The 14,332-nt window shown below is 35.1% G+C and overlaps 1 protein-coding gene across 5 annotated transcripts; it reads left to right on the top strand.

The window, feature by feature from the left end:
* Positions 1-3,021: 3,021 nt before the first annotated feature.
* On the top strand, positions 3,022-8,487 carry LOC131159526 (ankyrin repeat-containing protein At5g02620-like). Of its 5 annotated transcripts, none has more exons than XR_009137809.1 (5): positions 3,022-3,385; positions 3,866-4,232; positions 4,901-5,310; positions 7,296-8,237; positions 8,323-8,487. XR_009137809.1 is itself a non-coding variant. In XM_058114516.1 (4 exons), exons 2-4 carry the CDS (start codon positions 3,899-3,901, stop codon positions 8,166-8,168), a joined length of 1,617 nt encoding a protein of 538 aa, XP_057970499.1. In that variant the 5' UTR covers positions 3,022-3,385; positions 3,866-3,898; the 3' UTR covers positions 8,169-8,487. The 5 variants fall into 5 exon arrangements, 1 of the variants encoding a protein (XP_057970499.1); XR_009137811.1 differs by having other exon boundaries at positions 7,296-8,248; XR_009137810.1 differs by having other exon boundaries at positions 7,296-8,256; positions 8,340-8,487.
* The last annotated feature ends 5,845 nt before the right edge of the window (positions 8,488-14,332 follow it).

The raw sequence follows: 14,332 nt of genomic DNA, 5'->3' as shown, positions 1-14,332 counted from the left end.
CCAAGAATACAAAACTTGTAGAAGTTCAACTTGCATGTTTTCATACCCTTCAAGATCTTCCTTTTGTGATGTTCTTTCATACAATGCTCACCCATATGCCCTAGCTGCATATGCCATAAGATGGTTTCATCAAACTCATAATCTACGGCTATAGCTCCACCTACAGCTGTAGTGCCCAGCAGTGAATAAATATTTCCATCTAACTTTTTCCCTTTCATCACCATTAGATTGCCTTTGCACACCTTCATAACTCCACTTTCAGACTTGTAAGTGAGTCCATTACAGTCCAAAGTGCCTAATGAAATTAGACTCTTCCATAGGACCGGAATGTGTCTTACATCACATAGAGTTCTTATATCACCATCAAGCATTTTAATTCTTACATTTCCTATGCCAATGATTTTACAAGAGACATCATTACCCATAAGAACTGAACCTGAATTTATCGAATTGTAAGTGCTAAACCACTCCTTATTTGGAGTCATGTGGTAATAACACACCAAGTCTAGGATCCAAGAGTCCATAAGGCGATCTAACCTTGACAAAATTGAAAGTCTGTCACCATCATTGCAATTTGAATTCCTTTCTTGAACCAAAATTTCTGATTTTGAAGTCCCTTCTTACTTTTCAGCATCCCTTTTCTTCCATTCCGGACACTCCAATTTAATGTGTCCCTTTTTACAGCACTTATAACACTGGATATCCTTTTTCTTCTTAGACTGAGATTGGGATTTTTTACTCAATCCATTTCTGAATCCTCTCCCACGATCATGGTTACCCTTCACCACAAGCCCTTCATCGTGTGGAATTTCATTTTAAACTTTCATTTTTTGATGAAACCCCAACAACGCACTTGTCACCTCTTCCAAATTCAAGGTCTTTTCCCCCCATGTAAGAGTCGTGACCAAGTTGTCATATGTGTGAGACGCTGCTAGAAAATTCAGTAGCATCAACGCCTTATCATTTTCTTGGAATTTCACATGAACCTGCATTAAATCACTTATGATTTGGTTAAATGCATTGATGTGTTGGTTCAAATCCAAACCCTCCAACATCTTAAGTCAATAAAACATTTTCTTAAAAAAGAGTTTATTCGTAAGAGATTTAGACATGTACCAGCTTTCAAGCTTTTTCCATACAGCTGCAAGAGAATGTTCTTCCATGATGTGATACACACCTCATCCGCCAGACACAATCTAATAGTAGCCACCGTATTTTCCTCCAATTCCTTCCAATTAGCCTCACCTATGCCTTCCACTTGAACACCATACAATGCCTTCACCATCCTTTGCTGCACAAGCAAATCCTTCACCCTTTTTTGCGATAAACCGAAGTTACTAGTTCCATCAAATTTGACAACATCAAATTTTGCAGACGAAGTGCCCGAAGCCATAACAACAATTGCTCTGATACCAATTGATTGTATAAAACTTAAATTTGCACAACATAAATCAAACACATTAATCAATGATAGAACAAATATAGAACACAACCACAACAAACAAATGATAGAAAGATTAACACAAGGAATTAAGTGGTCCAACAGTGCCTATATCCACGGAAGCAATTGACAAAGAAATATTACTATCTTGTGTCAAAGATACTTCTAATGTTACCGATACATCATAATAGACATATATAAACACCATGGAGGCTTTTCCTCCAAACCTCCAACCAACTTAATGTTCACATTCAAAATTCAAAATCAGCGATGCTGCCTAGAACGAAACTATCGATGGTTTTTTGAAACCATTGACGGTTTGAGATACCGAGAGAAAATCATCTCAGTAAAATCCAGTCAGCCGTTGACGATTCTTTCGACAGCTAAAAATCGAGAGCTAACATTCTGGAATTTAGGAAAACCGTCAACGATAAGAGCAAATCGTCGATGATTTTTTCAGTATACTAATTTTACTATTTTTATTTTTTGTTGTGTATGTCATCCACTCAAAGATATGAGCCACAAAAACACAATAGGCAAATTATATAATTCAATAGAATTTGTTCCCTTACACATACACACACACACACAACTACCAGCCACTATAATGGCGCGTAGGGTTTATATCTCGCAACTGCCTAAATATCTTCAACAATTTTGTGATTGGGTTAACTGAGTTTTTTTTTTTGTGTGTGTGTGTGTGTTAAACATGTATAAATTGTATTATTTTTACTCAAAGACCAAAAAAAAAAAAAAAAAAAAAGGAAAAAGAAAGAAAAACAACCACAACCTTCAAAACCCTATTTTATAATTTTTACTAGGTTAAACTTAAATTAAAATTTAAAATTAGAGAAGTATTAGCCTTTCCTTGGGGTGTCTTAGGAAACATCTTTGCACAGTAAGATATGAGCAAAGATGACTCTTGATACATCATTCCAAAATGACTAACCATATGTTTGGAAAGATTTTAAATTTAAATTTGTATTGATTTTAAATAAAATATAATATAAAATTATTTTAAATTTTATTTAAATTTATCCAAATTCAAATATGAGATACTAAATTTATGTTCCCAAATGGAACATAATAATTTAATTTAAATTCTAATAATTTTATTATTCAAATGATAACTAATCGTTGATAACATCACATTCCAAAATATTTGACCTTTACAAATTTTCATGTCACTATCCCCATATGAAATTTTTTATTTTTTTTTTGTGCCCGGCATCACCATAGAAAAGTTACCATAGGCTAATGCAATCCCGAGTATGAAAATGCTAGGGATGGGCATTCGGTTAGTTCAATTAAGTAACTGCATTAACCAAAAAAATTTGATTAAAAAATTTTCATTAATCGAATCGAATGGGAATTTCATATTAACCAAATTCAAAATCGATCGAATTGAATTTTGGTTGATCGAATCTAAAAATCGAACTAAAAATAAAAAAAAATCAAAATTTAACAAAAATAAAAAATTAAATCAAACTCAATAAATTTTAATCAAATGAAATTGATTAAATTTATTCAATTAATTTGATTTTAATATTATTATGCTAAAAAATGCAAATGCTGCAGTGTATAGATACGCGAGTTTGGATCCTCGTGTGGTTGAAGCAAATCGCCTTTCTTGTGGTTCTGTCGGTTTTGCATTATCCACTGCTCGGTGACCACCCACGCCGGTTTTGCATTCGCTACAACTGCTTTTCTCTTTGTACTTCTTCCATTCTCTGATGCAAATATTGTCTCATAAGCTTTTCGAAAGGCATCTCTAGGCTGCGTTTAACTCGGAATCTGTGACGCTTTATCCTCGTGCTTGTACCTCTAGGCTGCGCTTAACACGTAATCTGTGACGCTTTATCCTCGCGCTTGTGCCTTTTGCAGTTTCGTTGACGCAGGGTTCTGGAATGGAGAGTTAGGGAGGCTGTGGTAGTCAAAGCCAAGGTGAATAGATATATTTTGCATGTGTCACAAAAAATAATGCTATTTTTCTTGATTAGAGATCTGGTGGGAAGAACCCAAGTACCCTTTTTCAATTTTTCATGTCTTCTGGTGGAATGATTTTAAACATTTCAAATGGAGAACAGTCTTTCAAGAATAGCAGTGTTTCAGTTTTCCTTTTTCTGGGTGTCCTTTTTTCTTGTATTGCTAATGATGATTGATGGAGAAAGTCTGCGTACAATGATCGAGAGACGATTTTGCGAAATATCAGAAAAAAGGGCAGTATTTAAAAATAATAAAAATCCGCAGTATCAATGTGAACGGGATATAACTATGGGTGCTCAGGAATTGAACTCTTTGGTATCTCACGCGCTTATTTCTAGGTTCATCCAAAATATCTGATCTTAATTTATGCAAAAATTCATATTTTGAGGGCCAATTCGATCTGGGTTTATAATGAATAAATGAAATTTTGATTTACAGATTGGAAGTAGCAAGGATTAGTAATCGATTTCAATGGAAGCTCCGGTGAGGCAGCAAAGCTTGCGCCGGAAAAAGATAACGAAACAGTTGACGGGAAAGAGAGATGACACTCCTCTGCACTCGGCGGCCCGAGCGGGGAATTTAGAAGCAGCTTTGGAACTGTTCTCTAACAGTGGAGATGTGGCGTTGAAGGAATTGTTATCCAAGCAGAACCAAGCGGGTGAGACCGCCCTTTATGTTGCTGCTGAATATGGGTATGTGGATTTGGTGTCGGAGATGATAAAGCACTATGATATTGAGTCAGCTGGAATCAGAGCATGCAATGGTTTTGATGCTTTTCATATTGCTGCTAAGCAAGGGGATTTGGGTAAGTCTTTAAAGAATCTTATTTCTTAATTCATCAATTTCTTTGTATTCACGTACTTCCCTGTTAGAAGAAGTTCATGAGAATTAGGCATAGTTTTTTGAACAATTTCACCATTTTGTTTGTTATATCAAATTTAATACGTATGGATTTATTCATGTATATGTAGTAGACCAGTAGACCTTTTCACTATAATTGAGATTTAATGCACTGAATATGGAAATTGAAATATCAGACTAGATTTCCCAGTTTCCATTGGAACTTGGAAAATATTGGGGAAGAGAAAGGAAAATATGAAGGAATTCACTTTTCATTTTTTGTTGTCAAGTAAAGTGAGAAAGAAAATAAATTTATAATTAAAAATTTTGATTAACATGCAATTAGCATTTGATTTTTAGTAATTTTTAGTCGTATTATAACAAATTTTCATTCTTAATAGCATTTTTTACGGAGAAAAAATACAATGAAAAATGATTTTCCTTTCCTTCTTTTCTCAAATGTAATCTTTAATCCAAAGGGAGCCATAATGTTTTAGAAATGGAATTGTTTTCAATGTTGTTGCTATATTTGCCCTGACAGATAACTTCCCAAAATTGTCCCTGAATTTCTATTGTTGCAAAGATTATTGGATAAATTGAAATTATTTATTATATTACATTACTATGTTGCAGAGGTACTGAAGGCACTTATTGAATCCATTCCAGAACTAATAATGACATTTGATTTGTCAAACTCCACGGCTCTGCAAACTGCTGCAGCACAAGGTCATGTTGAAGTAGTGAATTTCCTTTTGGAGAAAAATAGTGGCCTAGCCACCATAGCACGAAGCAATGGGAAAACTTCCTTGCATTCAGCAGCGAGGAATGGACATTTGGAGGTTGTGAAGGCCCTCTTGGGCAAAGAACCTGGAATTTCGTCTAGGACTGATAAGAAGGGTCAGACGGTGCTCCACATGGCAGTTAAGGGGTTGAGTATTGAACTGGTGAATGAGCTTATTAAGGCAGATCCTTCTTTGATAAACATGGTTGATACCAGAGGGAACACTGCATTGCACACGGCAACTCGGAAGGGTCGGGCTCAGGTGATTACTAGTTTTTTGTTCTGCCTACATGTTTTTTTTTTTTTACAATCCAATCGGTTTTCTTTTAAATGTTTAATTAGTGTTTCCCATTAGATATACTTGTTTAATAAGCTCATGAAGTTAGTCTTTGTAGCTCATAGTGTCCCATCCTTAAAAAGCCATATTTCAAAGATAATGAACTGAACATCAACATGCAAATGTGAGTGTAATGGCTGGAGAAGAGATTGCAATCAAGAAACTACGCAACCAGTAACCAAGGCTGTTAAATAGAACTTGGTGTAGTTCCTCAATAATCTCTTGTCTTGTAATGAGCCATATAGTACCATGCTTCTATATAAATGCTATGGTTCAGCTTCTAAACCCCCTATTTTTTTTTTGGGTATATTTTATGTTACATTGGCAACAGTCATTTTACCATTCTGTATCTCTTCTGATGTATGGTTGAGCTTCCTTTCCCAATTAGCTAGTTCTACATTATTTTGAAGGAATAGTTGCTTTCTAGATATAAACATGCAACCGTTGGAAGGTCTGATGGTATCCTGTGCCTATTTGAAATACAGAACGAAATGTTGTTCGAGAGCATTTATCCAAAGATATCAACTTCTGCTACTGTAAAATGACAACCTTTTATTTATTTGATGTTAAGAATATGACTATAATGTTCAGTCTCAAATGTCAACATTTAAAAAAAAAAAAAAAAAAAAAAGGCTGACTAGAGTACTTTCTGTTCTCTATTTCTTTGCTTGTTGGCCATTTGAAAGCAATGTGGATTTTCAATAAAACTAAGTTGAAGATCAACAAGGTCATAATTTGTTTTGTAGTTTATTTATTTATGCAAAGACAAATGAAGCACTTTTGGTAGTCTCTTATGTATATCTTTTGCTTTACTCCAAATCATTAAGCTGTAATATCTTTAAATGCTTGTGTTTGCACACATCAACACATACATGTTGTTGGGACTTTAAACCAGCACCTGCTTTGTCCTGAAAATTGAAACACATATATATGCTTCCGTTAAAAATAAGAGAGAAAGAGAAGAAAGACTGAAGTCAAATGGAGCATTGTGAATAAAATTTTTAGCTTGTCAGATGCAAGATCTCAATGCCAGTTACTTATGATTCTGCAATGTTTTCCAATATTTTTGGCATGCATTGTAATTACTATTAGTAGTTAGTTCAGTTTGTGTACTCATTAACTGAACAACTTTATGTTTACCCTATGGTTACTGAGCTGACATACAGCATTAATTTAATCTATAATTTTATTTATGTTTGAAATGCGAACATTATAAGTGATATATCCTTTATTAAGTTCATCTTCTGTTCATGACAGGAGTTCTGGAAGTTCATCTTCTGTACATGACATGAGTTCTGATAGAGGATTGAGAAAGACAAAATCTCTTTCTTGATGCTACTACAATGAGATCTTGTCTAGAAGTACCATACCTCAGGATCTGTTTAGTTGTGGAAAAAATTTGACCTTTTTCCATTTTCAAAATTTCAAACTATTACAGAACTAGAACCTTCTTTCTAATTTTCCAGCATTTGTTTAGAAAGGTTTATTTGAAAACATCCTACAAGTTTTTCATGTAAGTGTTTGAAAACTGGAAAAGAAGCATTTTTTGTAATTTCTTGAAAGCATGGGAATCGAAATGAAAACTATTTTGCTCTACTAAACAGGCCCATAGCTGTTGCATTTTTTTAAAATTCATTTCCCATAGAATTCTTCTTATTATTCCTGTCAATGGGCAAGGCTGGTTTATTGGTAATTCCAAAATCAAACCAGGAGCAAAAGGAGAATCTGTCAATGCACAAGTCAGGTTTTCCGCAACTAAACAGGACTCTTAGCTACTGCACCCTAATGGAGTTAAACATTTCGTCTATTTGTGCATCACTACAGATGTCACTAGATGTTATAAATTGGGTTGGAGGAAATATTTATATTATCTTCCTGTTGGACATAAAACATTTATGCTATTTTTGCAGATTGTTAGGAAGCTATTAAATTATGAGGGTATTGAAACAAAAACCATTAATAAAGCTGGAGAGACTGCTCTTGACACTGCTGAGAAAAGTCTGCAATATGAGATTACAACCATCCTGGAGAATCATGGAGTCCAAAGTGCTAAATCTGTCCAACCGCAGACATCAAACCCCGTTCGAGAACTGAAGCAAACTGTAAGTGACATAAAACATGGTGTGCATGACCAGCTTGAGCACACCCGGAAAACAAGAAAACGTGTGCGAGGTATTGCCAAGCAACTCAACAAAATGCATGCAGAAGGGCTCAATAATGCCATCGGTTCCACCACACTTGTTGCAGTCCTCATTGCAACGGTTGCCTTTGCTGCTATTTTCACACTTCCAGGCCAGTTTGCTGACAAGCCAGAAAATGTCCCTCCTAAGCTCTCTCTTGGAGAAGCAAATATTGCTCCAACAATTGAGTTTCTGATTTTCTTCATATGTGATTCCTTTGCTCTTTTCATATCATTGGCTGTTGTGTTGATTCAGACTTCTATCATAATTGTGGAGAGGAAGGCAAAAAAGCAAATGATGGCAGTTATTAACAAGCTAATGTGGTTGGCTTGTGTATTTGTTTCGGTGGCATTTCTTGCATTATCCTATATCATTGTGGGAAAAAAAGATAGGTCGTTGGCTATTGGAGCAACTGTTATTGGGACAGTAATCATGGCAGCGACACTCGGGACAATGTGTTATTGGATAATTGCTAACAAAATTGAGGCCTCCAAATTGAGGAGCAATCGGAGGTCCTCCATGAGTAGTAGATCACTCTCATATTCTATATCAGTTATGTCAGATTCAGATATAGCAGAAAATAAGAAACTCTATGCAATTTGAGATAACACAGAGTCATGTGTCACTTCAGGCCTCTTCCCTCCTATAATTTGGGGGTCCGTCCCCTTCTGTGTGTCTACTATGTAACATAGTTATGACTTCATCTTATCTTTCATTCTCGTTGATGCAAGCAGCTGTTGATTGTTTGTTCTGCCAGATGACTTGTATACATAGTTATGACTTCATCTTATCTTTCATTCTCGTTGATGCAAGCAGCTGTTGATTGTTTGTTCTGCCATATGACTTGTATACATATGTGAAAGAAGCAGAGAATGATAATTTTGTAATTTGGAAATTTAAGGAGAAATCAATTAATTAGTCACTTTTTGCTTTTGATTGATGTGAATAATTTGAGGCTGTTGTCATCTTAACCAAGGATTTGTCCCATGAGTTTGCACACTATACCATTTTTTAGGAGCATATAATCAGAGTTTAGGTATTGAATTTGGGTTTATGTGCTGAACTCAGCGAAATGTATTACAATTTTGTGTTGTGTTTTGTTTACATCATCATTTGAGACCCAAGGCTTGAATTCTCAGGCACCTTGAAGCTTTGTTTTACAATGCTTATGAATCGTGTACCCCATCTTTGTTTGCTTCCTCTTGCAGTGCACAGAGTAGGTGCATGCTATTTCATCCAATCTGGTATATTGGAGCACACCTCGACATGCTTACAGTTGTGATTCTTCATTGCTTCTCAAATGCATTTGGGTGTCTTTGGCTAATGCAGTGGATGCTACAATAATAGCTGTGGTTGCTTTTGAAGACATCTAATTTGTATAATTATTTTAGGTTTCAGTGGCATGTTATTTTGCACGGCTGTTTACCTGATGTAATTGCTAAAGAAGCTGATTTACTTATTCCTGACATGGTTAATATATGAGCTTAATTCTTCCTAAAAAAATAAAGATTGTTAACTCCTCTCAAGACAAAGTAGTTAATGTACTTAATTTCCCAATAGAGTAGCTAGGTGCATTTGAAATGTCAAAAGTAAAATCACTCTGGTGAGAGACTTATTGGTCCATTCAATTACCCATGGAGATCCCAACAATGATCAACGGTATGATTGTCCCTGTAACAATTTGTGCAAATGTGGGAATTGCTATGGTAAACTCTTCGTCTTGATGCACTACCTCTATGACGACCACCATCTAAAACTTATTCTTGTCTTGCAACATTTCCCTTATCACACATAGAGACAATGCTAACCATAGTTGACCTTACCATGGAAGAAGCTTGAGAATAAGACTGAGAGCCATCTTGGTGATCCATTGGATTCTAGCATATGCTTCATGCGTGGATCGTATGGATTCATCGACAAGAATATAATCACTGATGAGCTGAACCACAAGATTTGGCCCCTAAGAACTCTACCCATAACCCCTTCAATCATAATAACATTAATGTTGGAACTTACTAGTTGATAGATATTCTCTCATATACTCTTCAAAGTGCTATGGTACTTAATGATGGACTTGCCTTCTTGGTCATTTATTTCAAACTTCTCGCACGAGTCAAAAACACGACTTTTATTTTTATCTAGTCAGAAACTTTCACAAAGATCATGCATATGGCCTAGGCTAATCTATGGAACATCACATCATGGCTCCATGCTATTCCATAGCCACACAAGCAATATGTCATTCTAATCCATTGAATCTTCTTAATGAAGATGGAGGAGAAATGCAGCATATGGTTAGACTTCTCTTTTGAGTTAATGCACAAACACACTACTTGATACCACAAGAAGTAGATGGAGGATTCAACTGATTTGATGGTTGTAATCTGCATGTTAACACTATTAGCTGAAGCTCTCTCTCTTCAGAGGCTATCAGAACCATCCTCTAACATATTACAGGTAGCACATATTAGTACCAGGAATGAACACAACAACAATGTAGAACCAAGAAGCACACGCTAACACAAACATAACTTCAGAACTTCAAGAGGCAGCTGTGACCACAAAATTGAAATAAAAGATCTTAAGAGGAATGGCGCTTGATCCCGCAGAATAGAGCAGGCCACAACAAAGCACTGTAAAACACTTCATAAATAACTTGGCTAGACGCATTATGACAGGCAACGACTAGAAGTGAGTGCGTGAAAAAATAGGGAATAGACATTGAACACCAATCAAAAACTAATGAGCAGCTAATACAAGAGTGCAAGCACGCCTGAATGACTCTGAAACCAATCATACAATGAAGCATTATGTACGCCTCTACAGGTTTGCCATCGTATATTAATAATAAAAAGACATAAGATAGAAAAATACTCTCTGAGATCACATAATTTACATAAATAACATATCCTTTTCTAAACGTTTCAACTCTGTTTTTGTTCAAGCAAGAGCTATCAAAATGTTGCATGATGTTTATTTTACTTAGAATTTCTTTAAAATTTAAATGCGTGTGGGCCTTTTTCATGGCTTCGGCTTTTATATTTGGTTTTTCCATTTGAGAATCAGGACAGCAGCTTGCTGAGACAACTGGATGGTGGATCAACCAATAGAGCGAAAGGTACCCAAATGAATCAGACAATGTATTCATCTACTAGCACATGGGCGTGTAGTTTCCATTCTCATCTTTCCTTTTCAGTTTCTAATCCTGGGTATTATCTCCACAGAACATCAAATTTATGATAAGTTAAATTTAGCCAAGGCATTCTTTGAGAGAGAGAGAGAGAGTGTTTTTAACGTGGCTATGATCTATATGTGTTGATGCATTGCATTTCAGCTGACATTGTTCACATGCTCCGCTTCTTGACTGGTCCCAGCACTGCCGCAAATGACCCTTCTTTTGCTCCTTTAGGACATGCAATGTTTGGACACGTAATATTTTGAATGCTTAAATTGGTAAATGGTGAGATGGACATGATGAATGACAAGGTAAATTGAAATCCACCCATTTCCCTCTCACAATAAATTGCAGCAACTGACGACAAGAAAGAACAATGACATCAAGTTAAGCAGTTTGCAGAGCATTCAACATCTTTGGCTTTTGATCCAGAGATTGTACTGAAATATCAGGTTTATTATACTCTGGATCAGCAACTTCGCTCATTTCAAAGTATTAGTTTGTCACACTTCTTTTTTGGGTAGGTAGGCTTAAGGAGCTTATTTTCATTTTAATTTTATTTTATAATAAAATATTAAATAATAATTTGTTCGGTAGAAATTTGTCCATTTTGATGATTACGTAATCTCGCTACTCGGTATAGCAAGATTGCCACACGTCAGCACCTGCTTCTTTTCCAAGCAAATCTCGCTAGATGGTCCCGCGAGATTTGCTTGACACGCGTCAAAACATGAATAGGCAGGCCGTTTAAATCTCGTTGGACCGTCCAACGAGATTTACTCTGCATATAATTTTTTTGTAAATTAAAAAAACCTAAGTATTCAATTCTCTTTTTATCTTTTTAAGTTTTTGTACACTTAATTTGTGGTTTAATGTGATAAAAAATAAAAAATTTAATAAATTTTTTTTATGTTTGATTCTAAGAAAAGTAAAATATAAAAAATATAATAAATTAATGAGAAAAATTAATTTTACAATCATTAATATTTAAATTTTAATTTTTTAAAAATATTAATATATCATTAATATAATTAAAAATTAAGAAAAATTAAATATAAATACTATTTTTTTATTGTTTCCTAAAAATTTTCAAGTTTTATAGAAAGCAAAATCTTGTTACTGCTAATTTTCATCCCTCCCAAAAGAAGTCTGAAATGTGATGATATGTGCTTAGGTGTCACGGGCCGACTATTTTCACACCTTTGTGAAGGACCGTGCGGCGCTACTTAAAGCACTTTTGCTTAACTAGCCAGCCTATCGTTTATCAACATTCATCCATGAAACACTTTCATTAACATTCATTCAAATAGTAGCAGAAATAGTAATCAATTCATAAAAGCCGTGGCAAGCAAACAGTAAACATTGAAACTACGCAATTCATTAACTACACCTCCGTTGACATTGTGTGCTTAGTTAGGGAGGCAAGTAGGCTAAACACGTTGACAAAAGCTAGTGGGTTTTACAATGACTGATGAACACTCATGTTGATTAAGGTGTAATCCCAAGAGAGGGGGGGGGGGTGAATTGGATATTAAAAAATAATTCACTTAGTTTTCTTTTACACACTTCTTATAAGTTTACCAACTACTTCTAGTTGCTCAAGTATGTGTGAGTGTGGCAATCCTATCTATGCATGCAATATACTCAATTTAAATATAATGCGGAAAATAAAGAGTAAAGGGAAGAGAGAAGACAAACGCGATTTTATGAGGTTCAGCCGACTTGGCCTGCGTCCTCGCCTTGAGCAACCACTCAAGGATTCACTAAAAACCCTACTCCTTAAAGTGGAACGGAGCTTCCCTTACAAACCGCTGCTTGCAAAAGGTACAACTCCCTCCTTATCCGCTGCTCACAAGAGGTACAGCTTTCTCCTCACACCCGGTTCACAACTCGAACCGTGTTTACAATGAAATCTGAAAATAACACTCAAAACAATGCTTCTAACAAAAGCTTGTGAGTACAATTCAATTTCCTAATACATTAACATATGATATAACTTGAAACTCAAGAATGTATGAAAAACGATACAATCGTTTGATGTATGATATGTGTCAACACACAAATTTGTATTTAATCAAAACTCCCATGTGAAAATATATTTGGAATGCTTTGGAGTCCACTAGGGTTCTTGATTCACTTTGTAAAGATGCTCAAGTATATTTGAAGTGAGCTATTTAACAAAAATTTGACTTGAATACAACTCAATAAAAAATCACTAAGTTTTCCTTCAAGTTCCAATATTTTAATCAAGGTAGGTTTTTCAATAAGAAACCCAATGAACAATATATATGAATATTTGTTTATGTACTTCTTGAATTTCAAATCAATCAACCAAGCTAACAAGTTTTTCTCAAAGCATGATCTTCCAGAAAATCAGTTTTTATAAGTGAATACACACTCAAGATCAAAACCTCTTTCTAACGATAAACACGTAAAGAGATGAGAGCTTCTTGAAAATTAATAACTTGACAAATCAAACCTTAATACTGGATCAAAGTTTAGTTGGATGAATGAATGCCCTTTTGATTTCAGTAGAGATTTTCCCAAACAAAGATGGAAGAAGATTGAAGTGCAAAAAATCAGCTGTAGGGTTCAAGTCCTGCAAATAGATGTATATCTTTCTTGTTGTATCTCTTAGCTTGTCCTCTAGGGTTTAAATATTCATAATATATATTATATTACCCTTAGAATTAATCTCAACCGTTGGATCAATAAGATACTTCGCGTGTCTTTTTAATAAAGAGCTGATTTTTAGGCTTTCCCGCAAGTTCAGGCAACCGAACTCGACTTCAGGCTCCTGAAGTATCAACTTCAGGTGCCTGAGGTTCCAAGGTCAGGCGACCGAAGAGCCTTGGCCAGGTTCTGTCTTCTCCATTTAATTCTTTAGGCGACTGAACTTAATCTTCAAGCAACCGAAGAAATTCTTCAGGCTACTTAGGTTTGAGTTCAGGCGACCGAACTCCTCATTCTCTCAAATTTTCATTTCTAACTACAAAATCTGCTTGGCTTCTTTTCTTGGGTCTTTCATAAAATATATTTTTCATGATTTTGAAAACATTTCAATGTCCATGTGAGTTTCCTAATGATGTACATGACATGCATGAATCCTAAAATCATTCTAAGTTATAATGAGCCTCAAATTAAATCATATGAAAATGTTAATACATGATTTCTAAATACCCTTTCCCAAGATATTCTTGAACTTTGCCGCTTCTCAATGCACATATCAAATATCAAGTGATTTGTCATTATCAAAATAAGACTGGACTCGTAGAGTCAACAATCTCCCCTTTTTTGATGATGACAAATGCACGAGCAAAAATATATATATAATGGGTTATGCCTAACAAGGCTCCCCCTCAATTAATGACAATATGCTCATGTTCATACACAAAGTGTTTATCCTGAATCAAAATGAAATATAAAATATGAAATATGCTCATAATGAATATGCTTATGATGTTTCATCAATAATAGTTTCTCCCACTTTGTAAATCTCACCCTTTGCATAACATCTATAACAGTTTTACCAAGACTCTTTGCTTTCATTTTATTATTTTTTTGCTTTTCCAGATTTTCTCCCCCCTTTGAC

This window comes from Malania oleifera, chromosome 7 (genome assembly GCF_029873635.1).
Source record: "Malania oleifera isolate guangnan ecotype guangnan chromosome 7, ASM2987363v1, whole genome shotgun sequence".
Classification (NCBI taxonomy): Eukaryota; Viridiplantae; Streptophyta; class Magnoliopsida; order Santalales; family Ximeniaceae; genus Malania; species Malania oleifera.
This window is presented reverse-complemented; position numbering and strand designations above follow the sequence as displayed.